This window comes from Triplophysa rosa, linkage group LG9 (assembly GCF_024868665.1).
Source record: "Triplophysa rosa linkage group LG9, Trosa_1v2, whole genome shotgun sequence".
NCBI classification, from domain to species: Eukaryota; Metazoa; Chordata; class Actinopteri; order Cypriniformes; family Nemacheilidae; genus Triplophysa; species Triplophysa rosa.
The window spans coordinates 25,378,322-25,402,222 of record NC_079898.1 but is presented as its reverse complement, the minus strand read 5'-3'; the positions used below and the strand labels follow the sequence as shown (position 1 = coordinate 25,402,222).

Below are 23,901 nucleotides of genomic sequence, written 5' to 3'. Positions count from 1 at the left end.
TACATTAAATATTATTTAAATACCTTAAAAACACAGGAACAATAGATAGAATATAGGAATTAAAATACCTTTTTTATTATTTCTTCCTTCCAAATCGACGTATTCTCCACACTCCAGATCAGTAGGTGGCGGTAATGCACCTTTTCGTGGGTTTGTCAAACCGCCATAAAACACCAGGAGAAGAAGAAGAGCAAATGGGTGGAGCTTATTTGTAGCTCCTCCTCGCTAGACGTCCAACAACGAGAAGTAGCACGTGTCCAACGAGGAGGAGCTACATCGCAGCACTTGCGTGCTTCGCACCACTTGGAAAGACAATTTGAGGTAATGGCAGAATGCAAACACTGAACTTTCAAACATAAAATGAATGTGAATGTTCCTGAATGTGTAATCCTGCATAGGTTGACGCTAGCGTCAAACACCTAAATACATGTAGGCTAATTTGTGGTTCAGCGAATCATTTTTAAGTTTTGTTTCCGCTAACTTACTGTTAACAGTGATAACCGATTCATTTCATATTATTTTCATTATTTTCATTATTATTTAACACGTGGACACCACTTATTTATTTTAGCAATGCAACGTAAGGGGTAATACAGGTATAAATGTGCATACAGTTATTTTAATGCATGGCATGGAGATGAAGAACCACCCGCATTTGCTCTGCAGCGAGCACCACTTGGCATTTTGGGACAAAACAATGGCACTGACATATGTTAAGATATGTCAGGTAACGTTTTTTTTCCAGTTTAGACTGTCTGTGAAACCGGGCAGTAATGTCCAAATACTAAGAAAGTATGTAGGCCTATGTGACAAATGAACAAAATTGTGAGAAATAGTCATAGCCACAAAAATGAACAAGTTTAATACATTTCAATGACAACAATGTAGACAATGTTCTAGTTCAATTGGTCATGATCCCGTGGACTAAACAATTGATACGAGAAACGTAGGCTAGTGTATAGATTGAGGGCACTGTAAATTGCTTAGAAAATTGCCAAAATCGTGTGCCAAATGTGTAATGTATAAAGACAATGTATACACCAGAGTTGCAGTACATTTCAAGTCAATGGCTTTTTGTTAGTGCTAAAGAGATGCTGTGGGACAAAACTTTCTTATTTTTACAAATTGACAATTGACATTGTCACAATGACAACATCACAACAGCCAGTTAAAGCCGAGAGTATCCGAATACCTTGCTATCTTATAATACTGAGGTTTAAATCATTTTGTTCAATAAGGAAATAATGTTAATGCATTAGATTACAGCGCACTACATATGCTGGCTTTAAGAATGAACCGCGCATGCGCAACTCAAAGCCACTGTTTTTAGACGGAAGACTGCGAGAGTATCTGTACCTAACTGCGAACCACGGGAAAAACTCAAGAAAAGTGCAGGTAAGAAACCTGTGAACTATAGCGAGAGACCCATAATAACGATTCTTGATACGTTCACCTATTTTCCAACGTTTTTATTCACCCGTTGGGCTTAACATAGGATTGATGAAGCAGATATGCATAAGAAGCGCAACCGACCGGACATGAGAGATCAAGCTTTTACATCTTTAACATTCGACGGTTTCGCACGACATATAGGGGAGATATAGTCTTAAGCCGTTGTGTTAAATACCACCACAAGTGTTTGTCTTTATACATTCGTCGTAAACATGACAGAGGAAAATCCTTTGTGTGTCATTTGTGTTTGTTTCAGGCAGCTCATGAGCGCGCTGCATGTGCGCAGTCACTAATGTTGCGTCTCAAATGCGCAGACATAGTGCATCCTGCTTTATTAAACATTTACTTAATAAATGTTAAAAAGGACAATTTACGTACGTGTTTACTGTGATCTACAGAAAGAAGGGTGTGCCAGTCTAGATTTGGCTAGGTGGTTTATCTTGTTAATGAAAGACTGATCTGACCACTTACATTTTTATGTATTGGCAGACACTTTTATCATAACCGACTTGCAGTTCATTTACACTCTACATTTTTTTATCTGTGTGTTTGTTCATTGGGAATTAAACCCAAAAGGTTTGCATTGCCATCACAGTGCTTTTCCAAATGATCCGTGATCAACACATTCAAACTTCACAAATGATAAGTGAACTGTCATCACAATGCAAGTTAAAGTCTATTTGGTTTTAGGTCAGATCAGAAGGATGTCAGGCTTTCTGGATGGGATCAGGTGTGGAGATTGTGATTGTAATGTGGACTGGGGTGAGAAGAGAAACACCATTGCCTCCATCGCAGCTGGAGTTCTGGTATGTTTTCATGATGGTGTATAGTCCTGTTTATCACTTTAGAAAATCCACCGTATCTAGTTTATTTTTTATTTTTAAAGAAATAATGATGAAACATTAAGCATATCACACAGTATGCGCTGACATCATTCTTAGCCCTAATTGAGCCCACTTTTTTTTTACTGATTTCCATTTTTATTGCACATGCAGTTCTTCACAGGCTGGTGGATCATCATTGACGCAGCGATAATGTACCCTAAAGAGGAACAGTTTCACCATGCATACCACACGTGTGGCGTCATAGCAACAATAGCCTTTCTCATGTGAGTTACACCTGTTTTGATTCTCTCTTGCTTCCTCAAAGGAAGGGAACAAAGTCTTTGTTCTGACTGTATTTATGCAGAATATCTTTGTGACCGTGACACACATTACGCTCTTATCTTTGAGGTCTTTCCTAGATTTTTCGAGAACGTTATGGCAACTGTCACCATGACAACATTGTTAAACTTCCTGTGTATTTGATTGCAGGATCAATGCTGTGTCAAATGGTCAGGTGAGAGGGGACAGCTACAGCGATGGCTGTTTGGGGCAAACAGGTATGTGTTTTTAACATATTGTGTGCATCATAAAAGCAGAGTAGTGTTGACTTCTTAACAACATATTTGAAGTTTGGGGATGGGTATGAGTACACTGAATTATTGAACTGAATGTTTACAATATATTTGCACTGATTTTGCTTGGGACTAACCCGATACTATTGAATTGCTAAATCCTTTGATCCTCTGCCATTTTAAAGCAAAAAGCAAATACAGAAATATCAAGATTTATATTGACTTTTGTCAAAAAGCAGAAAAATGTTAATCTGTCATCTGTGTCTAGGTGCCAGAATTTGGCTCTTCATTGGCTTCATGTTGGCGTTTGGCTCTCTCATCGCCTCTATGTGGATTTTGTTTGGGGGTTTTGTTGTGACTAGTAAGATTCCTTTTTCTTCATTTTTTAGAGAAAAGGCACACCTTTCACAGGTTTTTCACATGTGAAATGTGTGTTTTTGAAACACTTTTGTGTGGATCCCATGTGAATTGGGATCATATGTAAAAACCCATGTGATCACGTGTGCAACATGGGGTGACATTTGAAAAACATGTGGAGACATATCACCACATGTTGCACACGTGATCACATGGGTTTTTACATGTGATCCCAATTCACATGGGATCCACACAAAAGTGTTCCAAAAACTGTGTTTTTTGCACGTGTGAATTTCATCTGTCTTTTCTGTAAGGGAATTGTGCTTGTATAACAATCCAAATATGTCTTTTATGTAGTTCATAATACTGTTTTTTTCTCTATTTTTATGATGAACAGAACAAAAGGATCTATCAGTGTATCCTGGTATTGCTGTTTTCTTCCAGAATGCATTCATCTTCTTCGGGTAAGACTGGAAATTGCAAGGAATACATGTCACTTCATCACCTGCCTCTGTAAACTTATTGTGTATTCTTCAAGCAACAATTTTTTCTGTGTTGCTGTTTATAATCACTAGGTTTATTATCTCCAGTACTAACCCTGTTTACATCTCATATAGATCTATTTCAGTACAGTTACATTATCAAAACGTGGAAAACGCTGTCTTGCATCATATGTTAGAATTTACTCCATGAATACTGCATAAATATGAAACACTAATATTTGTGATTTAAACTCTGATTTGTGGTTGACCTTGTCTCTCATGCAGTGGTCTGGTGTTCAAGTTTGGACGAACTGAAGACCTATGGCAGTGATGATACCTCCCATCAAATCCCACAGTCCATCAACACATAATTCCTCTGTACTCTGATTTATTGCTGCTTATTGGCTTTCTCTATTTTATTACTCCTTTTTGCTTTCTTTGTCTTATTTCCTGTGTGGCCAAAGCGAGTGCACAGTGAAAAAGAAATGCATCAAGTCCACGCTCTTCTGTCACTCAAGTATACAATGAGATTCCAATTCTGGAACATGTCATTCTAATGATTAGAATCAGACCAGTCAGACTTTTCTTGCATTGTGTGTACCAATTTTGAGAAAATATGAATTCCAGCAGTATAGATTGACACATGGTCACATTTTAACACATGCTCAACAGAGCTTATAGTATGAATCTTAATTTATAACCCATTATTACATTATCAATTAGCAAAATACTGTGATTTTTTTTTTTTAATGTTGTCAATTGCATGTAAATCTGACTTTTATTAAACACAAAATTTGTGTAATATAAATGCCAAACACAAGTGAGGATTTGAAAACACCCATATTTGCCTGCATTGTTTATGAGTCCCATTTTATGTATTTTCTATACAGGTTTCCCACAATCAATACAATTCAATTACATGAATAGTCCAACCATTTATGATTACCAAAAGTTATTTTATAGACATTGCACTCACAAAGAGCTTTTTATGGCTGATATATTATTTTGTGACTAGGAAACTGTACATTCACTATTGAAATTTCTTTAACTTTGAGGGCTTTCCATGGTCCTGGTTAAATGTTTTGTGGAGATTTTTAAATTCACCCTTTATGTTTGGTTTGGCATGTGGGGGCTTATAAAAATGTTTTAAGAGAAGCACAATTTTTATTATTTCAGTGGTTGTGGGGGAATAACTTACGTCGGTCAGAGAAATAGACCTGTCTTTTAACACATTTTTTTCTAAGCATTATAAGAATGTAACATTTTTATGTAATCCCTGTATCTCTTTCTGACAGAAAATAGCTAAACTTGATTCAACTGTGGGTTTAAAACAAATAAAATGACTGTAAATATGTATAAAGCTTGTAGGTTTATTAGTATCCAGCATTTTATTTTTTCTGATTGCTAAACTCATACACAGATAAACAACATGAATTCCATCTAATTTCATGAGGTTAGATTTATATGCTACGTTATTTGGTCGTGTTTTTTATCAGTTTGTCATTGTGTGGCAGAAAAAGCTCCACTGTGTGTGTCTGCTGCCACTAAAGTAAATGAATTGAGCATCAACGTCCTGTGGCTTTGTCATTTTCTCTGCCGTTTAGACAATGTATTGTTTTCAATTTAGCTGTAAAATGTAGGCAACATATCACTCTCTCACACACACACACATTTTGTCTGTGGCCCTCAGTGTCCTGTGTCCTGTTCTTCATTTCTCCACCACCAAATTTGGAAACTACAGAAGAAATAAGTGAATTATTAATCAAATGCTAAGTACAATTTAAAGTAAATCATTACACATTTAATGGTAATGAAGGGTATGAGGATTAAAACGACCAATCACCTCCCAGAATGCCTGGTCATCGAAACACTTCCTGTCCTGTTGAGGTCTCCAGATGCTCAGTTTAAGAAACAGTCCTGCATATCATCATTGGATAATGTATTAAGATTAAAGGATTTTTTTTTAGTATTTGAGTATTAATCATCAAATGCAAGTTTGAACTTAGATATATAACTTGACTTTTTATTCTTAGCAGATCTGTTGGAGGACTGTGAGTGAATGAACGGGTGAATGGATCAGTGGTGTCATACCTGTGGCCATACCCATCACCAGACTCATGCACAGTGTTATGAAGAGAACACAGATGTGATGCACAGCAAACTGCAAAGCTCTGAGAACAGGTGACAACAGTCAACATTAATTCATTAGAAACATATTTAAATGCCATAGTATTTTTACTGCTATGCCATGATGCCCTTAAACGAATAGTTCACCTTCAAAAGGAAAATTGTATAATTTGCTCACCCTGCAGTCATTTTAAACCTATGTGATTTTCTTTCTTCAGCAAAACACAAAAGAAGATATTTTGAAAAATGCTGGTCCCCATTGACTCCCATTTTATGGACACAAAACCACTGCAAGTCAATGGTGATCAACGGTTTTCTGTTAGCGACATTTTTCAAAATATCTTCTTTTGTGTTCTGCGGAAGAAAGAAAGTCATACAGGTTTTGAAACGACAAGAGGGCATGTAAGTAATGACCGAATTTCCATTTTGAAGGTGAACTATTCCTTTAAAAACGTTTTTTTAAATATTTCATATGATAAAATCAAAACCTAAAGTGAGATAAAGCTTTACATTGTGCTTTCAGTACTGGCCACCCGTAGAAATAAATGAGCGAGCCATCCGAGAATTCCAGGTATGGCATGAACGTTGAGGACACCACAGGTGTCATGACACTCAAAAGCTAACAGCATGTGATCCTGATTGAAAAAAAAGAGATCACGATAACATCTGTAAGTCATTGACCATGTTGAAGAGATCGTACAAAACCCTTGACTTTGTTTCATCTGTGGAACACAAAAGAAGATATTTTGAGAAATGTCTCAAAGTGGTGTTGTGTCTATAGTGAATAGGGGCCGATGTTTTTTTGTTACCAACATTCTTAAAAAAAATCTTCTTTTGTGTTCCACAGAAGTAAGTCATGGAAGTTTGAAATGACATGAAGGTGATTAAATGATTAAAGAATTTTCATTTTTGGCTGAACTTTCACTTTATCTTCTCTGTACAAAAAGTCAGATTTTATTTTATTAATGTGGCTTTACCTTCATGTACCGGAATCCCAGGGATGATAAGAGAGCGGCACATAGGCCAATTGTCATGGCAATCCATGGAGTGTGGACTGCTGTCATGGCAACTCCAATAGCAACACCACCAGAGAGGACAGAGCCCTGGACATGCACCTGGTTAAATGATGTGAAATGGTCACTGTTGGTCTCTTACATGTTATACTTCATGTATATACACATTTCCATCAACTGTCTAATCATTGCAATTCTGTTCAACACTTCTGCATCCCTCTACAGAAACTCACCATGTTCATTTTTCCTTTCGAGCTAGTGAGCATCGAGACCGTCATCGCCACGACAACACTGACAGCCAGAGACAGATACGTCCCATATATCACGCTGAGCTTCAGTCCTCTATCCCACTTCTGATATACAACTGCTGCGTTAAAACTGGGCCAGAACATCCACAAGAAAAGTGTTCCTGTGTAGAGAGACAGACAGAGAGCACATTTGAGTTACAGGATCCCGCAATGCATTTGTATCTTGACAAGCCAGGTTTCTAGTCGATGTCCTATCTTGTACTCATGTAAGCTGGTTGATTGATGCTACTCACCTAACATAGAGAATAAGCCAGTCCTGCGGTCCGTTTTCTCTTTCTCGTGTTTTGGTTTGATTCGGTCTCTGTGCAGCACCCATGACGCCATCACGCCAAAAAAGCCTCCGAAGACATGCAAGAGCATGATGCTGTACAGCAGGTCTGCCTAACACATGAATTCTGTATAAATTGTTGCTCTCACTTAATGTTTCTGTACAAAATAATATGTTTAATAGTTGGTGCTTGCATTTAGAGTTCTACTCTGACATTTAAAGTGTTCTTTCTGAATTTCAGTTCTGCTAATTTAAACATAGCATTGTATACTATAAATATTGTTGGGACTACAGTATAAATGTATATTTTTTCCAACAATAGAACATTAAAATAAGTATGTTTTTAATGCTTTGATTTAAAACATTCTGGTTTGTGTAGCACATGCAGTTTGTCTAGCACTGTGCGTTGGTTGAGGTGAGAACGAAACTAGTTGGAATATTAAGAAAGTCCCCTGGAATCCTAGTGTTTTATCTGAGAAGGTAATACTTTTCTTACACGGAACAGAGTTCGCAGGATCCACTGGTTGACCACAAATCCTGTGACCTCCAAAAGGGCCATAAGCAAAAGCTGGACCGGATTTGTTTTTCCATGGACCGCTCCCATCGCAATCAGGGCCGAAGCTGCACAGAGCTCTGCCTCAATCACACTGTATAAAGAACACAAATAACATTTAGTGTGATAGGCCTACTGTCAAACCCGATAAATCAAGGCCGTGAAAAAGAGAAAGATTAGATAGATGTCCTTGCCACGGTTATGGAAAATTGTGAACTATAACTACTACTACTACTACTATCATTTTATCCGTTCAGATAGTTTGAGGAGGTACAAAAAATAAATGGCTGTAATTGTTAGACAGCTGTCCTTTCCAACATGGTGTATATACACTGTGGTAAGAAACATCTGCTTGTGTGTTTTTACCTCTTCATATTGATGTAGACCTCTCTGTTGTGGTGGTGTTGTGGCAGCAGAAAGCCGTTCATCAGGACGGACCACTGAATGGCCATTGCAGCCACTAGCATGTTAAACCCTGATCCACTAAAACCGTATCGTACGAGGAACGTGGCCAAGAATCCAAAGCCCATGAATATCATCACATGGATATCTTGGAATTCTGTCAAGAAGATTGCGTTTCCAATATTGGCAATGTGTCACTTTTAGGATGGGATAAAAGCCGTCAAATAGAACTTCATGTCTTGTGAGACATTTTAATGGTGGTCAGTGTGTGCTACAGAAATGCCCCTTATCTACCAAAAGCAGAGATGTCACGTCTCCCCACCCCAAGAGCTAGATGACACAGACACACAATTACAAACATTTCAACTTCTATTCTATTCAACATTTTGAATTCTAAATTTCTTACATTTGACATTTTAAGGTTGTGGTAGTAGCAGAGACACTTACCAAGAAAATCATTCGAAACGACAAATCATCTCTTTGTTGTCTTATTAGAATATGAGCCAAACATAGCAGGCCAATGAAAAGTGGTCAGATTGTGTGTTTTCATAAACAATTAAAGATTTATCCTGAGCTGAACATTGAATGCAAGCTGAACGGATTCGTAACACACCAACCCTAATGTAAAGCAAATATACTGACCTGCATATAAGAGGATGAAGGTCTTTTTGTCAAACTCTCTGTAAACCCGATCCTGATCTTCTATTTTCACAACAAAAAAAAACAGTAGGAGAAAGATGATTTCCAGAAGCAAGGTCACAAACGGAAGTCTTGAACGAAGACTGGGGACGTACTGAGGAGCCATTGTTACTGTGACAAACTCTGAATGTCTGCAATCTTCTCCAGGCAGAGATGAGTGAGTCCTCATGCAGGCGACAGAGGTCACACGGAAGGGGCATGGAGGTGTTTGTCTACAAAAAGGCAATTGTGTGAACAGTGCAAATTACACTTTTTGTGTATAAAAAGAAAATCTGGTTGATCACATTTTTCACAAGTTTTTTGTGTTTTTGAGGAAACATTTGGAAGTTTTTAATTCTTCATTTAAATAAACTTTTTATTAGTGCATATGTTATAGACACAGCAAAACACCACCATCTATTTAATTTGAAATCAAACCTGGAAAATCGTCTAATTATGAAAAACATCCCATTCACACACATAAACATATAAAAATATTTTTTCCATTTTTATCTAAGTTTAACAAGGTTTTTAACAAGGACATTAAAATGTACTGCACAGGCGGACAATTAGCAACATAACTATAATCAGTTATCAAAACATTGATACCAGCCAAGAGTGAATAAACAAAAAAATAATAACAATCGTTTTGTCTGTGAGGAAAAAAAACATTTAGGCCAAGTAGCATTTGACAATCACAGACGTCATTTCTCAGCGTACGTAAAAGCGTAACGTTGAGTCCCGCCCAGATTCATCCTATTGGTTGGTGATCACTACCTGATTTGTCCACAAAAGCAGCGATTGGTCGGGCTACAAAAGCTGTCAGCCGCCCCGTTTCCCTTTCTTTGGTACGCTGTCAGAGCCGTGTCATGACGCTGCCTATTGGCTATTTCTTATGGCAATAAAAATGACGGCCGACACAAGGACACTCATTGGCTCAGTCGCCTGTCAGTCACACCTGTCTAGTTCAACCACTGCGCGTGTCTGTGCGTCTGCGCCGAGAGAAGGAGGAGGGTCTTCCACTTTTTATTTATTTCTTTGTTACCAGCGGAAAAAAATAACTGCAGCTGTATATTCTAACGAGGGACCGCCAATGTTTCCCGTCCGAATAAGACAGAATCCTGGACCATACTGTTGAAGGTATTAAAAAGCCCGATTTAAGGGGGCGAGGATGAAGCGGCGCAATGCGGACTGCAGCAAGCTCCGACGGCCCTTAAAACGGAACCGAATCACTGAGGGGATCTACGGCAGGTACGATCCAGACCCTCCGATGGAACCGTTATAGGTCCCGAACTAAACAAAAGGCCCCGTTTTCGTTGTTTTTATCGTCTGAGATCTCGCAGCGAGGCTGTAAATCATCTGTTTGAGCCAAGCTACCGTCAACAAAGCTGGTTAGAGTTAGACAGTCTTCTCCGATGGAATGAATAAGCCGCCGTAGGCCTCGTAGCGAGGATCGTACAGCGATGCGCTTTAAAAGAAAGAAACCCGCGAAAGTGGGCTCGAGTCCTCGCCGTTAACGTCAGTAGCTGTCAATCATCAGTTTCATTGGCCTGACAGGACCGCTAGTTTGTTAGTAACCGACACAAACGCAATGGTCGATCGTGATTTGACTTCACAAGACTGGAATGAAAATTTGTGTAATTTCGTTTGTCGTATATGTAAAAATGCAACAGATAACGCGAACTTTATTCAAATGTTAGTGATTGAGACTAAATAACTAAAGTTTGCTATATTTTTCCTCAGATGTGAAATTGTACTAGCAAGGTAACGTTACTACAATAAATGTTCCTGTTTTGTTATCAAGTGCATTTGCATGTCAAAATTACCAGTACCATAACAGACTTGTATAGAGAGACTAGTTCATAATAAAGTCATCTTAGTCTTTAATTATATATAATATATTTCCTATTATGTATTCCTAATATATATATATATATATTTCTGCTAAATGCATAGTCCGACGTTTTGTTTTGGCAGCTGTCAGCTGCAGTGGAAAGGTCTGTCAGTCATGTAAACATTTAACCAACGAAGGAATAATTGTAGTGCTGCTAACTGCTATTTTATTTTCTTACATATTTCATCGTTAAAATCCTCTTACATATCATGTCATTGAGAGATTGGTGTGTGTTGGTCTCTGTGTTTGTCTGACTCTACTGATGTGTTGTCAGGGAGCATCTGACCTGTCAACCCAGTGCGCCGTGCCGTTTTTATGTCATCATTTCCATTGATTTATATATTTGCTGTTAGTATAACACCTAGAAAGCAGAATTGAAATCTGTGTCAGATGTCAGGTTGTTGTGTGCTAGTGTATTGCAGGTCACATAAGGTCTGTTTTAAGCCGTTCATCTGTTGAACGCTACAGGGCAGGTAGATAGGCAACGCTCAGGGTGTTCAAGTGAACCAAGATAAATTGAAAACAATTACAGATTATTCTTTTAAGCGTGTCACTACTGGTTCTGGGGAATCTGGGGTTTGTTGTAGCGATTGTAGTGAAACAACAGTGTAATATACTTACAAACTCAAAGGTAACTGAATTTAAACCTGAAGAACCGTTGAAGAGTCTCTTTTTTGTTGTTGTTGAAGAAATCATCTTCTCATCCTCACTGCCTTCTGCGGAACACAAAAGAAGATATTTTGGTAACCAAACCTTGGCCCCCATTGACTTCCATTGTATGGAGACAATTACTGAGACATTTCTCAAAGTATTTTCTCTTGTGTTCCACATAAAAAGCCATTCACGTTTTGAACGACATGAGGGGTGATATATGAGATAGAACTTTGTTTTGGCCCTTAAAGGGATAGTTCGCCCGAAAATGAAAACTCTGTCATCATTTACTCATCATTTAAATTAAAGGAAGAAATTTGGAGGAATGTTAGCAGTTTTCGTCATTGACTACCATAGTTGGAAGAATTAAAATGATAGTCAAAGGTACCCCAGAACTGTTTGCTTTCCTACATTTTCCAAAATAGCTAATTTTGTGTTCAACAGAAGAATTATACATATATACATTTTTACAATATAAAGTTATACGATCATTTTTCCTACTGTGGTAGTCAGTGGTGGCCAAGAACTGTTTGTATTTGTCCAAACATCTTTCTTTTATGTTCAGCGGAACAAAGACATTTATACAGGTTTGGAATGACCTGAGTGTGAGTAAATGGTGACAGAATTTTAATTTTTGGGTGAACTATCCCTTTAAGAAGCTAATGGCCAAAGAAAAAGCACATTATAATCATTGCACTTAGTGATGCTTCATTTTATATGAGCAGCAGGTCATTCAGTATGTCACCCTGCCCTGTTTCCCTCTTTCCAGGGTGATGCTGTTGCTGCCGCAGAGAGATTACGATGTTGCTTTGCTCATGCAGGGTAAATGTCTGGCAGTGTTCTGCCGTTAAAGACAGGTTGTCACACTTCACCTGTTCTCAGGCCCTTCTGCTGTCAGCATCCGTTGTTTTCCTTGACATTCAGCATGTTTGCCTCTTTAAATTAGTGGCTCTAGAATTCAGTTCCTATCACCACATTGACTACATTTCAAATGTTGACATAATATTGCAAATGATTTCAAGTCTGCATCTGGGAAATATGTAAATCGGTAGTCTCAAACTTTTAATTCGAACTTTGTTTAGCGTTTCTCCGAAATTTTAAAGAACAAATTAGGGCCTTACTATGTTCATATATGTTTAACTGGTTAAATGGTTTATGAGGTCGAGAGAAGAAATAAGTGAACTGAATGTCGTTTCTGTACGAGCATGCGATCTGGTGGTTTATTTAAAGTCAAAATGAAAATTCATTGTTCCTTGTATTGTTGTTCTCTATTAAGTGCACACTTTTTCAAAGGAGATCTATTCTCAAAATGTTAGAACTTATTCTGGCTTTAAAATGGTTTCCTTTCAGTTCATGATAGGCTGTGTGGGCTATTGACGTAATAGATTCTTTCTGAAATCCAAGTTCTAAACATAAAGTACACGTTTTTATTCCTGACTGGTAAAATCACATAACACCGTACCTTTCTTCTCTTTTCATATTTTGTTTCGCTTGGAAAATTAAAGATTTGATGTAGGTTAAATATGTTCGCAATGTAGAAAGGTGTTTATCATGATTCATTTGTACAAACTGTGCAGTGATGTTTCACTTTTAGTAGTCATTGTTCTTTAGTGGGTGTTGTGGTGACAGAAGAACAAAGCTAAACTATTATAAAATGTCATGTTATAAAGCGATTGTACAGAAATGGAAACATCAAAGCACCATTTTAATCTTATTTGTAATGGTCAACCCCATTTTACATGTATTTATTTACATCACTCGGTAATAACATGTTTGTTTTGGAATAGATTCATCTATTGTGAACTTGATGATTGATTTTTAGTTACATTATGAACATTATCTCGTGTTAGATGTTTGTTTTATTTTTTTTCAGTGAGCTGGCATTGAGCGAGCGTGACATCAGCCCAGATCTACCAGTCCAGTTTGTTGTTTCTTTGTTACCGCACAATAATCAGTTCTGTCATCAAATTGCTATTAATAGTGTCTTCAGCACCTGTCGGAGCTGCAGTACACCTGTGCTGGACAAACATTCAGAGCTTGTTGGATGGGATGGATAAATAATCTTGTTGAGCAGATGAGCTGAAATGTGCACTTTTGTTCGGAAACGCAAAAAGGCAGTTGCTTTTGTATTGTTTGTGTTTGTCACCTCTCATCCATATTGAGTAGCACGGGAATATTTGTGGAAAAAGCCAACAATACATTGTATGGGTCAAAATGATGTTTTTTTCTTTTATGCCAGATTTTAAGTAAATATCATGTTCCATGAAGATATTTTGTAAATTTCCTTCCTTAAATATATCAAAACTTTATTTTTGTAAGTGGAAGCGGCAAAATTGCTAACAACAATGGCCAGAAGCACGCCTACAAACTTCACTCGCTGCCGTCTGTTATTTGGGAATTATCCACTCAAGTTTGGTATCTATATAAAGCTTAAAATTTCAGCTTTCGGGTTCCTCTACTCTCTTCAACGTCATTACAGCTGTAAGCCAATAGAGAGCGTTTAAACAAACCTGTTTCTTCTTGGCAACGGCCTGCTACAGCGTGTGAAATCGACAACTTCAATGGCGATTTTCTCGGCGAAATTTTTTCACCCTCAGATTCCAGAGTTTTAAATGGTTGTATCCCGGCCAAAGATTGTCCTATCCTTATAAACCATACATCAATGGAAAGCTAATTCAGCTTTCAGATGATGTATGAATCTAAATTTCGACATGGACTTGTCTTTCCTTAAAAAATGATTGTGTGATATTCAGTCTTTTTTATAATAATCTATTCATATATCCACATTAAGTGGTTTTACTTGTATGGTATCTCTTATACCCCCATAAAACACAATCCAGGTCCATAGACCACGTGTGCTTGTTTTTATAGTGATCTAGTATACAAATCCCAACGATTCAACAGTGGCCGATAATCTCTCCTTTTTTTTCCAGTACGTTCCTGTATCTGAAGTTTCTGGTGGTCTGGGCGCTGGTACTGCTTGCAGACTTTGTTCTGGAGTTTCGCTTTGAGTACCTCTGGCCGTTCTGGCTCTTCATACGCAGCGTTTATGACTCGTTCAGATATCAGGGCCTGGTGAGTGTCATCCACATATTAGCACTAAATAACTGAAGAGAGAGATCACCCGAAAACATGTTTTGTTATTTACTCCACTGTTTGTTTACTTATTATATCTGTGTAACACCAAAGGAGATCTCTTTACTATATAACAAGTGGATGGCCAAAAAAGCACCATGAAAGTTTATGTGACTTGTGTTTAGAGTCCTATAATAGCATGTCAAGACTTGGAGTCAATGACGATACTTTTAGGGTGCATTTTGCACAGAACCTGTTCTCACTCATTTCATTTGTAGGTAAAAATATCTCTTACTGTATGTCTTTCATGGGAAAGGGGAAGTCGAATGGGTTTGTGGGTGAATAAATGATGACAGTTCTAATTCTGTGTAGACCTCTTGTCGCACTATAGGAAAACTCTGACATTTTACTTCACATTAGAAAAATGGTTTCAGAGATGATTAGCTTTTAAATTGACAATAGTCCATATGCGGCTTAACACTAATGTGTGTCTCTGTGTGTGTTTTAGGCTTTCTCAGTGTTCTTTGTGTGTGTGGCGTTCACATCAGATATTATATGTCTGCTCTTCATCCCCGTGCAGTGGCTGTTCTTTGCGGCCAGCACATACGTGTGGGTGCAGTATGTGTGGCACACAGGTAAGAGCAGCACACCTGTTTGCGACATTTCCATCCTGCCATCATTAAATGATCATTTTACCTAACTCAGCTGTATGACAGAAATATTCAATTTTCTTTCTGAAATCACCATGGATGCCACACGGATAAGATCGGTTCTTAATGAAACGCTTCAATCACAGGCCCGCGTGTTTAGCTTCACTTGTTGGCGTGTTCATCTCTATCTCTGGCTTCTCTAGTACTCTTTGTGAAGATGGAGGTTTACAGGAGTTAAACGCTGTTTACAGTTGACAGCTAATTTTGGGCTCCAATCTAAACTTCTACAGCACTTGTCCATTGGCAGACCTCTCGAGAGGGCCATTCTCATGCCGTCGCTAGCTTTACTATTTTCTATCTTCATACCGCACTCAGACTGCGCGCTTGCAGCTGCACGCGTGGTTATTTCTGCCGCTGTGACAGAGCAGCTCTGCGTCTTGGCGTCAACAAAAGGATTTGCCTCAAATGGCTCGTGCACTGCTTTGTTCAGAGCTGACACTTGTAAAGGTTGAATCTCACAAAAATTTGACCGTATTGCAGTTTGCCTCTAACTCAAAAGAACACGCAAACATGAAATGCAAAGATATATTATTTTAAACGTACAGTATGTGTGCTTTTCTCACTATTATTACAGTCACTTACTGTTGTAATGCTTTTGTCTGCTGATATTGTGAGCCCATCTTTAATTTCCACTCTCATGTCTCTACAGAAAGAGGGGTCTGCCTCCCCACTGTGTCGCTGTGGATTCTATTTGTTTATATTGAGGCAGCTATTAGATTTAAAGATTTAAAACACTTCCACGTGGACCTGTGTCGTCCGTTTGCAGCCCACTGGTACGTCAGTTCCTCTTTACACTGGTGTCAAACACTGATGTTGTTTTAAAACCATTTCTGCTTCATCTGTCCAGTTCCCAATAAAAGCATTTGTGTAACGTGTGGAAAACCACCGGATGGGTGTGTCACCAGTGAAATACGTGGCAGCGCCTGAAGTGTGTTGTTATGATTTGTGACTAATAACTAATAAACCTGCTGCCTTGCGTTCCATGGAACAGATCATATCACTTGTTAGTTTGTATGTGTAATTGTCCAAGGACTGCACATTTGTCATGATCAGAGAACACTTTTTTGAAACTAGGCCCATCAAGATTAGATTAGAATTTTGCCACAATTACTCCTAAACAAAATCAACATGATTTGAAAATACTAATATCCGTGGTGGCTCTGTGGGATTCCGAGTTATTTGTTATGCTAAATTTACTGTTAACTGGTGAGTTAGTGAGACTTTTTTAAATGATTAATTCATTCATAGAATTTGTTCATAAGAGTCTCAGTTTGTGAGTCAGGCCACACTGGTAGTGTTGTTTTTGTTGCAAATGAGGCGTCGCTAACAGTTTGCATTTCTTAAATACACAAACATCATTCCTGGCATGCGTTTACACAATCAATGCAAATCACTTCTCTTGTGTTCATACGTGCAGTATTGGCTACCCCGTAGTGACGCTGGGCTTCGGTTTTAAGAGTTATGTCAGTTATAAGATGCGTTTGCGGAAACAGAAGGAAGTGCAGAAAGAAAACGAGTTTTACATGCAGCTGCTGCAGCAGGCGCTACCTCCAGAACAACAGCTCATACAGAGACAGGAGAGAGAGGCAGAGGAAGGTAAGAATGAAACGTCATCAAAAATAAATCATGTATTCTTATGTCACACTGCATGTTAGATTGAGTAAATGACAGAAGTGGTATTATTGGCTAACTTTTTTAAAACTCTCTTTCCCTTTTATGAACAGCAGCGTCTAAAGGCCTGAATGACACGGAGTCGCCAGCAGTGGCACAGAACGGCTCGGCAGGCGGGAAAAAATCCCCATCCAACACTTTACCAGAGCTGGAATACAGAGGGGAAGGACGAGGCAAGAACGAGTCCAAAAAACAACACAATCACAATCAGAACCATCACAGCAGCACCAGCAGCAGCATCTTGCCGTCGGTGGACAGTAAAGCTCAGGAGATGGAGTACATGGAGAACCACATCAACAGTAAGAGACTGAGCAGCTCAGATCTGCTGGGCAGCACTGAGAACCTGCTGAAGGAGGAGCACTCGTCGTCTTCCTCTTCTTCCTCATCCTCCAACTCCAACAAAAATTACAAAAATGCCAGCGGAGGAAGCTCCTCGCCACGAGGGCACGCAACGGCAAACGGAAGCGTGCCGTCCTCCTCCGGGCCCTCGTCGTCATCCTCGAGTAAGGGGGACAAGAAACAGAAGTGTGGAGGAGGGAAGAATTCTGCATCTCACAGAGACCCCGTGGAGAACTGCATTCCCAACAATCAGCTGAGCAAACCCGAAGCGCTCATCAGGTTAGTGTCGCACATCACGGCTTTGTCACAAAACTTTAGCGCGCACATGGCAGCTGTCATGTGCAAAAACAACAAACTTGCAAATGATGAGGTTTGTCTCCACACTAGGTCCAGTTTTACCCAAACCGCCTTCAGTTGACCCAAAAGTGAATTACATTGCTTTCACATTAACAGGAATAACAGCGTGTCATCCTTTCACAAACCCTCCGTAGATTATTAATGGAATGGAATTGCAGCTTTCAGCGGTTTAATGATCATACTCTACAATATTGATATTAATTGATGAATTGTGCAGCATATTTTTGCATTTTGGATGCTCAAAAGGTTTTTACACGTAACCATTTTCTCATATTCACTTTAATCCAACTGACCCGCTGTGTGCATGACCAAAGGTGTGCGTGTTTGTCTGTCAGGCTGGAGCAGGACGTTAAGAAGCTGAAAGCAGACCTGCAGGCAAGCAGACAGACAGAACAGGAACTGCGCAGCCAGCTGGGCTCTCTGGGCAGCTCTGAACGCAGCATACGCTCTGAGCTCGGACAGCTGCGACAGGAGAATGAGCTGCTTCAGAATAAGTGAGATCCGTCTTGACAACGGAGTGCAAAGCAGACAGGGAATCGTACCTGTGTTAATGCAAACTGTGTGTGTGCGCGCAGGCTTCATAACGCCGTGCAGGCGAAGCAGAAGGATAAGCAGACGGTGGGGCAGTTGGAAAAGCGCCTGAAGGCCGAACAGGAGGCTCGGGCGGCAGCAGAGAAACTGTTAGCAGAGGAGAAGAAACGCAAGAAGCTCGAGGAGGCCACAGCGGCCCGTGCAGTCGCCCTCGCTGCTGCAACTAGGTGCTTTTGGCATTTCATTCAGTTTTTATATATATTGTGCTCAACTCTTCTCTTTGGTCTTTCCCTTGATAGTTCTGTGCCCTCTTTCGTAGTTTTGCTGTTTGAGGAGTTTTACGAGCTGTGACTTTGCTATTTCCTTTCCGTATCACTGCAGGATATTTCCAACTTATTCAAATGTTTCTGCATGTGACCGTGTATGTGTGTGTCTTATAGAGGTGAGTGCACTGAGTCTCTGAGGAGGAGGATTTCCGAGCTGGAAACAGAGTGTAAGAAGCTCACGCTGGACATCAAGGTGAAAGAGGATCAAATCAGAGAGCTGGAGCTCAAAGTTCAAGTGAGGAGATCATGCCCATATTAACTCATCACTATCCGCATCTCAAACACACAGTAAATCATTGTTTCTGCTTCTTCCTGTCACACTTTTCTAGGAACTGCACAAATATAAGGAAAATGAGAAGGACACAGAGGTTCTGATGTCAGCGCTGTCTGCGATGCAGGATAAAACCCAGCACCTGGAAAACAGCCTCAGCGCTGAGACCCGGATCAAGCTGGACCTGTTCTCTGCACTCGGAGATGCTAAGAGACAGCTGGAGATCGCACAAGGTCTTGCATCCATCTTGAAAACAAACTTATCGGTCAATTTCGGTCAAATAAAATGAAAACACTGAAGTTGTTTCTGCTCTGTGTTTTTTCAGGTCAGATCCTACAGAAAGATCAGGAGATTAAAGATCTAAAGCAGAAGATAGCGGAGGTGATGGCCGTCATGCCCAGCGTGGTGTATTCAGCAGACACGGGCAGCATGACCCCAGTTACGCCCCATTACTCATCCAAGTTCATGGACACCAGTCCATCAGGACTGGACCCAAACGCGTCTGTTTACCAGCCCATGAAAAAATGAATGCCTGTTTTCCACCACAACAGACCTCTGATCTATCTGTCATACACGCATACAGACAGACACACACAAACACGCACACACACACACAGTGTTCTCTGGTTGTTTTTTTCTCCATAGGCCCAGATTCAGATCTTTGGCATGTCTGTGGCTCAGATTCTTTTTTTCGTCTTCTATTACTACAGCTTCTTGCCTGGGCAGAAGGATGTTGTATTGTGTGACTGTATTTGTTGTAGTAAAAAAACAAAAGACAAAAAAAGAAGGCTTTTAAGGGACATCACACGTCGAGTAGGAAACTGCTGTTTCTTTTCTCTTGTAAATGTCTAGAAACCTCACAGAAGTTGGTGAGAACCCTTCCCTCACTCAGTCAGAGACCACTTCCATTTTTGTTCTCCTTTGGATTTCGGCCTTTTGCTTTTCCGTGGGGATGGAAAGCAGGACGAGTGTAAGATTTGTTGTCCCGGGTGCTCTACCCCATATCGGAGATGTTGTACCGCAAGAAGATTTTTCCTCAAGAATGTCACCATCTAAGATGACAAGAATGTAATGTTGGACCCTACTTAAAAACAAAACTCGGCATTATTCAACCAAATTGCGTGCAAATTATTTTTGATGAGTATCTCAGGATGGGACAAGCTTTGCTATCAAGCGATCAAGCCAAGCCGCGTCGTAACCGACCACACGTTGCAAACTTGCAGACGCCCCCCTAAGAAGTCCCACAGCGTTATTTACCAATAACAGATAATCAGTGCCTTCATATGGGACCTCATTGGTGTAACTGAAAGATCTCTTCCCCTCCGCCATGCCTCAACTGCATCCCCTTTGGTCACCATGGTAACAGCCAACCTTTTGCGGAAACATCACCAGCCATCGGTGTGATGACTGTGCTCCCTCTTACAAACCGTGCTTTTTATTTCGGTCATTTGTTTACATTTATTTATTTATCCAGCGTTGCACTATTGGGCTGTTGACTTAAAGCTCGCAAGGGAATATGTTAAGTATGAAAACGCACGGCGCTCTTCTTCCCCTTCTTTTCTTATGGTATTGACCATCTTTCAGTATCAGAAAGCTACAGCAGTGTGTAGTCCAGTGCCAACGATGTAGTACGGCTGTAGTTTTATTGAATGAGAAAAGTGTTTCAGACCCATCAGGTTGGTCCAATGATTGATGGAGGAGCGTATTATTATGATTATGATTATTATTATTATATCGATTTTGTCTCATTGGCAGATAAATACTTTGTTGTGCCACTTGATGGCACTAGTGTGTTCAGAAAGTATTGCCACTTTACACAACCTATTAGGCTGTAGTCTGTTTTCAAGGGAATATTATGATCATTGTCTAAATGGATACAGATTTAGACTTAGTATCTATGTCTGCTAATCATTAAGTATTACTGAGCGAATGGACAATATCTTGACCAAACTCACCATTTGGCTAAACCTTCCTATAGGCTACAAATTTGTGTTCGAGGTAAAAAACAGGATTTTGCCTTCTGCCAACCAGAGGAAGCACTTCTGAGCTCAGGCCAGTTTCTTAAAATGGTCTCAAGCTGTTCAGCTGAGCACTTCTGATGTGGATAGTATCAGTGGGGGGTTTCTGTGATAGTATTCCATTTGATTTATGATGGGTGGGAGGGAGGGAGTGGGGGGTATGTGATATTGTAGTGCTCCGAGATGGTCGTTGTTTTTGGTGTCTGTGTTTTTAAACTATGATGTGATGGAGGACGTGGAAACGTTCGCGATGTCCATGTGGTTAAAACGAAAGAGGAAAAGAAAAGTTTACGTTTTTTTGCCCACTGTCATTTCTCTCTCTTCTGTCTGTTTGTCAGCCAGACCTTTTGGTTGCGCTCTCGGTCTCTGTGAGGTTTCAAGTAATAAAACGTTTTTTTCTGGCAGTTTTGTTTTGTGTGGTCTTTTTTTAAAATAGTTTGAAAATGCTTAAAAGAAGGGCTGTCGGTTCATTGTACTTAGCAGGATATTTTTTTTGCGTGTAACCGGACTTTTAATTTGATTTGTTCAGAAACCAGATTTTACTTTATAGGCACCAATAGAGACACATCATCACCAAAATTCACATTTTGAGATTTCAAGAGTTTTAAGCTACTTTACTGACATGATTGTGTACTTACAATAATGAAAAAGCATTAAACAAAACAAATGACATGCTTGACAACATTAGTGGAAATATAATAAGGAGCTAGAAGAGGATAAATGTATAAAATGCTAAACTATGTGCATAAAAGTGACTGAAATATAGACTATTAAAATACACAAATACTTATATTTTAATCAGAAGCATGTGAAAGTAATAAAAAACTGGATGTATAGATGGTTTCATCAGAAGCACACGCCTAGCCCGAAGTTAACTTCCGGTCTGTTTGATTATAACAATTTATTTTATATTAATTTATATTCATGTTTTATTGTATATTAATTGTATTGAATTCAATTAAAACTACAAAACAGTTATCGATTCTTTGCGGAGGTCTACATAACATGTATACTTTGCGGAGGTCTAAATGACATATATACATTTAAATATATGTCATTTGATAACATTCGCTTACTAGCACTACTATTAGAAGCGTGATTACAAACTCAGACAATTTTAGTTATGTTTTCTATCATTTTTATAATTACATATCGGAACTAAAAGTATACAGGATGCTCTGGAGATCCTGCACAATAAAAATAAACTTGAATTTTATACTTCTTGCATAATTCTGGCTGGTTGTTTAACTCTGTTTTAATTCGGCATCTAAAATATAACTTATGGTCAGTTTGACTGCATTCCAATTGGCTATAACTTTATTTAACATCTAATTTAATGTTGCCATAGATTTATGCAAGTGTGCATTGAACTTACCTATTATTTACATGCTTCTACATACCATGCACCTGTATTTACATATCATGCAATCTGTCTGTGTTGCCATGTTCATAATTTTATTTCTACCAAGTTACAATTTCAAGTGTTACCTAACTAACCAGAAGAACTTGGATCTAAAATACTATTCAGATCACTCCTAAACAGCTCACCAAACATATCCAGGTATTTATTTTGCATTTATTTTGTGTTTAATATAGAATGTATACTTCTGTTATTGTGCATAATACAAATATGTAAACATGTTTTATAGTTTTATTTCATTATTTTTATTACACCTTCAATGGTTTTCCCATCTCAGACACTCAGAGCAGTCTAAGTGTGATGCCTGCATCTCTTATGCATAAGAGGTTAATAAGTGCATGCATACATAAGCAGTGTGCATTCATATTAAACACATATCTTTTTATAACCACGCTGAGAGGCACATAATTAACCTCTCCACATGAGAATCTACAGGACATGTACCATAACCTCACTCTTCACATATCTTGATATGATGTGCACATACCATATAGCAGCTACAGTTCATTTTTTTCAGATACCTGGCACCAGGACATACTTACATATTTTTCTTTGTCAATATCATTTTTTTCGTCACTGTTTAACTTAATGTTTACCATTGTCCTAATAGTTTTGTTTTGCTCTAATTTGCATACGGATGCATTAACAATCTTCAGGATCTGTGTTTATTATGCCACCCAAGTTCCAGTCATGCATGATGAACTATGGATGCTTATGGTTTTGTATTTAGCCAACCTACAGGAACTTCATTGGGAGCACATGCAAAACACGATTATACTTTGAACCAATGGGCCCCTTTTTATGATCTTGGCTCCACAAACCCGAAACTAGCCCACCACACACCACATATCACATGCTCGCTCAGGAATGCTGAAATTCTGGATTTTTCTCTCTGCTAATCACCTGAGCAGAGTGACGGCACATTACATCATCAATCCTTCCTCGCTACCTCTCCATCCATAGTGATGTTTTCTGCGTGATGACGTGCTAAACAGGTTTAAGTGGGTCACTGTGGTGTCACAGTCTCCATTTGCCCCTCAGGGAGCAGTACATTTACTGTAGGTGGCACCCTTAAACTCACAAGAGGCCGACTGACAAACAGCTTGGCTTTTCCCTTCATTGACTTTTCTTTCAGTTTTTCATTATGAGGTGATGTGCTGTCACCGTAAGAGCACTTGAGTGAGTTTAGACAGAGCTGGGTGTAGAGAAACACAACTTTCAAAATGGTTGATTCAATCATGCACTGGCCCCAAAAGTAAATGGACACAAAGCCATGCTTAAAATGTCCGAATACAACACAAAGTACAAGACCATGTGGCATATGAGAACAAATGATGGGCCTTTCCTCATAACTAACTTCACTTTTGTGAGCTATTTGTGCTTATATCTTGTCTTTCAGTATTGCAGAAATACTATAAATGTTAATATTATATAAGGTAAAACGATTACATATAAATATGTATATTTAGATAAAGGATCGTGTTTCAATGTTTGTATTTATTTGCTTCCTTTCTAAGGCAACTCAACTCACCGTTCTTATCACTCAACGCATCCGTTCTGTTTCTAGGCACGCGCGAAGCCCCGCCCACTCGCGGCCAGCGT

General features: G+C 39.1%; 3 protein-coding genes across 5 annotated transcripts; 2 read left to right on the top strand and 1 right to left on the bottom strand.

Annotated features, from left to right (window-relative positions):
- Positions 1–204: 204 nt before the first annotated feature.
- On the top strand, positions 205–5,036 carry tmem50a (transmembrane protein 50A). 2 transcript variants are annotated; one of them, XM_057342351.1, is made up of 7 exons: positions 205–321; positions 2,143–2,258; positions 2,448–2,560; positions 2,766–2,833; positions 3,117–3,209; positions 3,603–3,669; positions 3,973–5,036. In XM_057342351.1, the coding sequence occupies exons 2-7, from the start codon at positions 2,157–2,159 to the stop codon at positions 4,016–4,018; spliced, it is 489 nt and encodes a 162-aa protein (XP_057198334.1). In that variant the 5' UTR covers positions 205–321; positions 2,143–2,156; the 3' UTR covers positions 4,019–5,036. The 2 variants fall into 2 exon arrangements, with proteins under 2 accessions (XP_057198334.1, XP_057198333.1); XM_057342350.1 differs by lacking the exon at positions 205–321 and adding an exon at positions 1,282–1,395 and having other exon boundaries at positions 3,973–5,034.
- On the bottom strand, positions 4,069–23,872 carry rhd (Rh blood group, D antigen). Its single transcript, XM_057342326.1, has 11 exons — positions 23,831–23,872; positions 9,001–9,269; positions 8,323–8,515; positions 7,900–8,050; positions 7,369–7,516; positions 7,061–7,236; positions 6,792–6,929; positions 6,325–6,449; positions 5,779–5,858; positions 5,531–5,604; positions 4,069–5,422 (listed from the first exon to the last, which is right to left on the bottom strand). The coding sequence occupies exons 2-11, from the start codon at positions 9,224–9,226 to the stop codon at positions 5,396–5,398; spliced, it is 1,338 nt and encodes a 445-aa protein (XP_057198309.1). The 5' UTR covers positions 9,227–9,269; positions 23,831–23,872; the 3' UTR covers positions 4,069–5,395.
- maco1b (macoilin 1b) lies at positions 9,989–21,278 on the top strand. 2 transcript variants are annotated; one of them, XM_057342325.1, is made up of 11 exons: positions 9,989–10,287; positions 14,515–14,656; positions 15,165–15,291; positions 16,016–16,139; positions 16,784–16,962; positions 17,094–17,655; positions 18,069–18,227; positions 18,309–18,491; positions 18,705–18,825; positions 18,920–19,094; positions 19,187–21,278. In XM_057342325.1, exons 1-11 carry the CDS (start codon positions 10,208–10,210, stop codon positions 19,387–19,389), a joined length of 2,055 nt encoding a protein of 684 aa, XP_057198308.1. In that variant the 5' UTR covers positions 9,989–10,207; the 3' UTR covers positions 19,390–21,278. The 2 variants fall into 2 exon arrangements, with proteins under 2 accessions (XP_057198308.1, XP_057198307.1); XM_057342324.1 differs by having other exon boundaries at positions 9,990–10,287; positions 17,091–17,655.
- Positions 23,873–23,901: the final 29 nt, after the last annotated feature.

Coding starts and splice junctions, on each gene's coding strand:
- tmem50a (XM_057342351.1), top strand. CDS start 2,157: ATGTCAGGCTTTCTGGATGGGATCAGGTGTGGAGATTGTGATTGTAAT. Junction 2,259..2,447: donor CCATCGCAGCTGGAGTTCTG/GTATGTTTTCAT, acceptor TTGCACATGCAG/TTCTTCACAGGCTGGTGGAT. Junction 2,834..3,116: donor TGGCTGTTTGGGGCAAACAG/GTATGTGTTTTT, acceptor ATCTGTGTCTAG/GTGCCAGAATTTGGCTCTTC.
- rhd (XM_057342326.1), bottom strand. CDS start 9,226: ATGAGGACTCACTCATCTCTGCCTGGAGAAGATTGCAGACATTCAGAG. Junction 8,516..9,000: donor CTTCATCCTCTTATATGCAG/GTCAGTATATTT, acceptor TCTTCTTGACAG/AATTCCAAGATATCCATGTG. Junction 5,423..5,530: donor ATGACCAGGCATTCTGGGAG/GTGATTGGTCGT, acceptor TTTCTTCTGTAG/TTTCCAAATTTGGTGGTGGA.
- maco1b (XM_057342324.1), top strand. CDS start 10,208: ATGAAGCGGCGCAATGCGGACTGCAGCAAGCTCCGACGGCCCTTAAAA. Junction 10,288..14,514: donor ACTGAGGGGATCTACGGCAG/GTACGATCCAGA, acceptor TTTTTTTTCCAG/TACGTTCCTGTATCTGAAGT. Junction 15,292..16,015: donor GCAGTATGTGTGGCACACAG/GTAAGAGCAGCA, acceptor ATGTCTCTACAG/AAAGAGGGGTCTGCCTCCCC.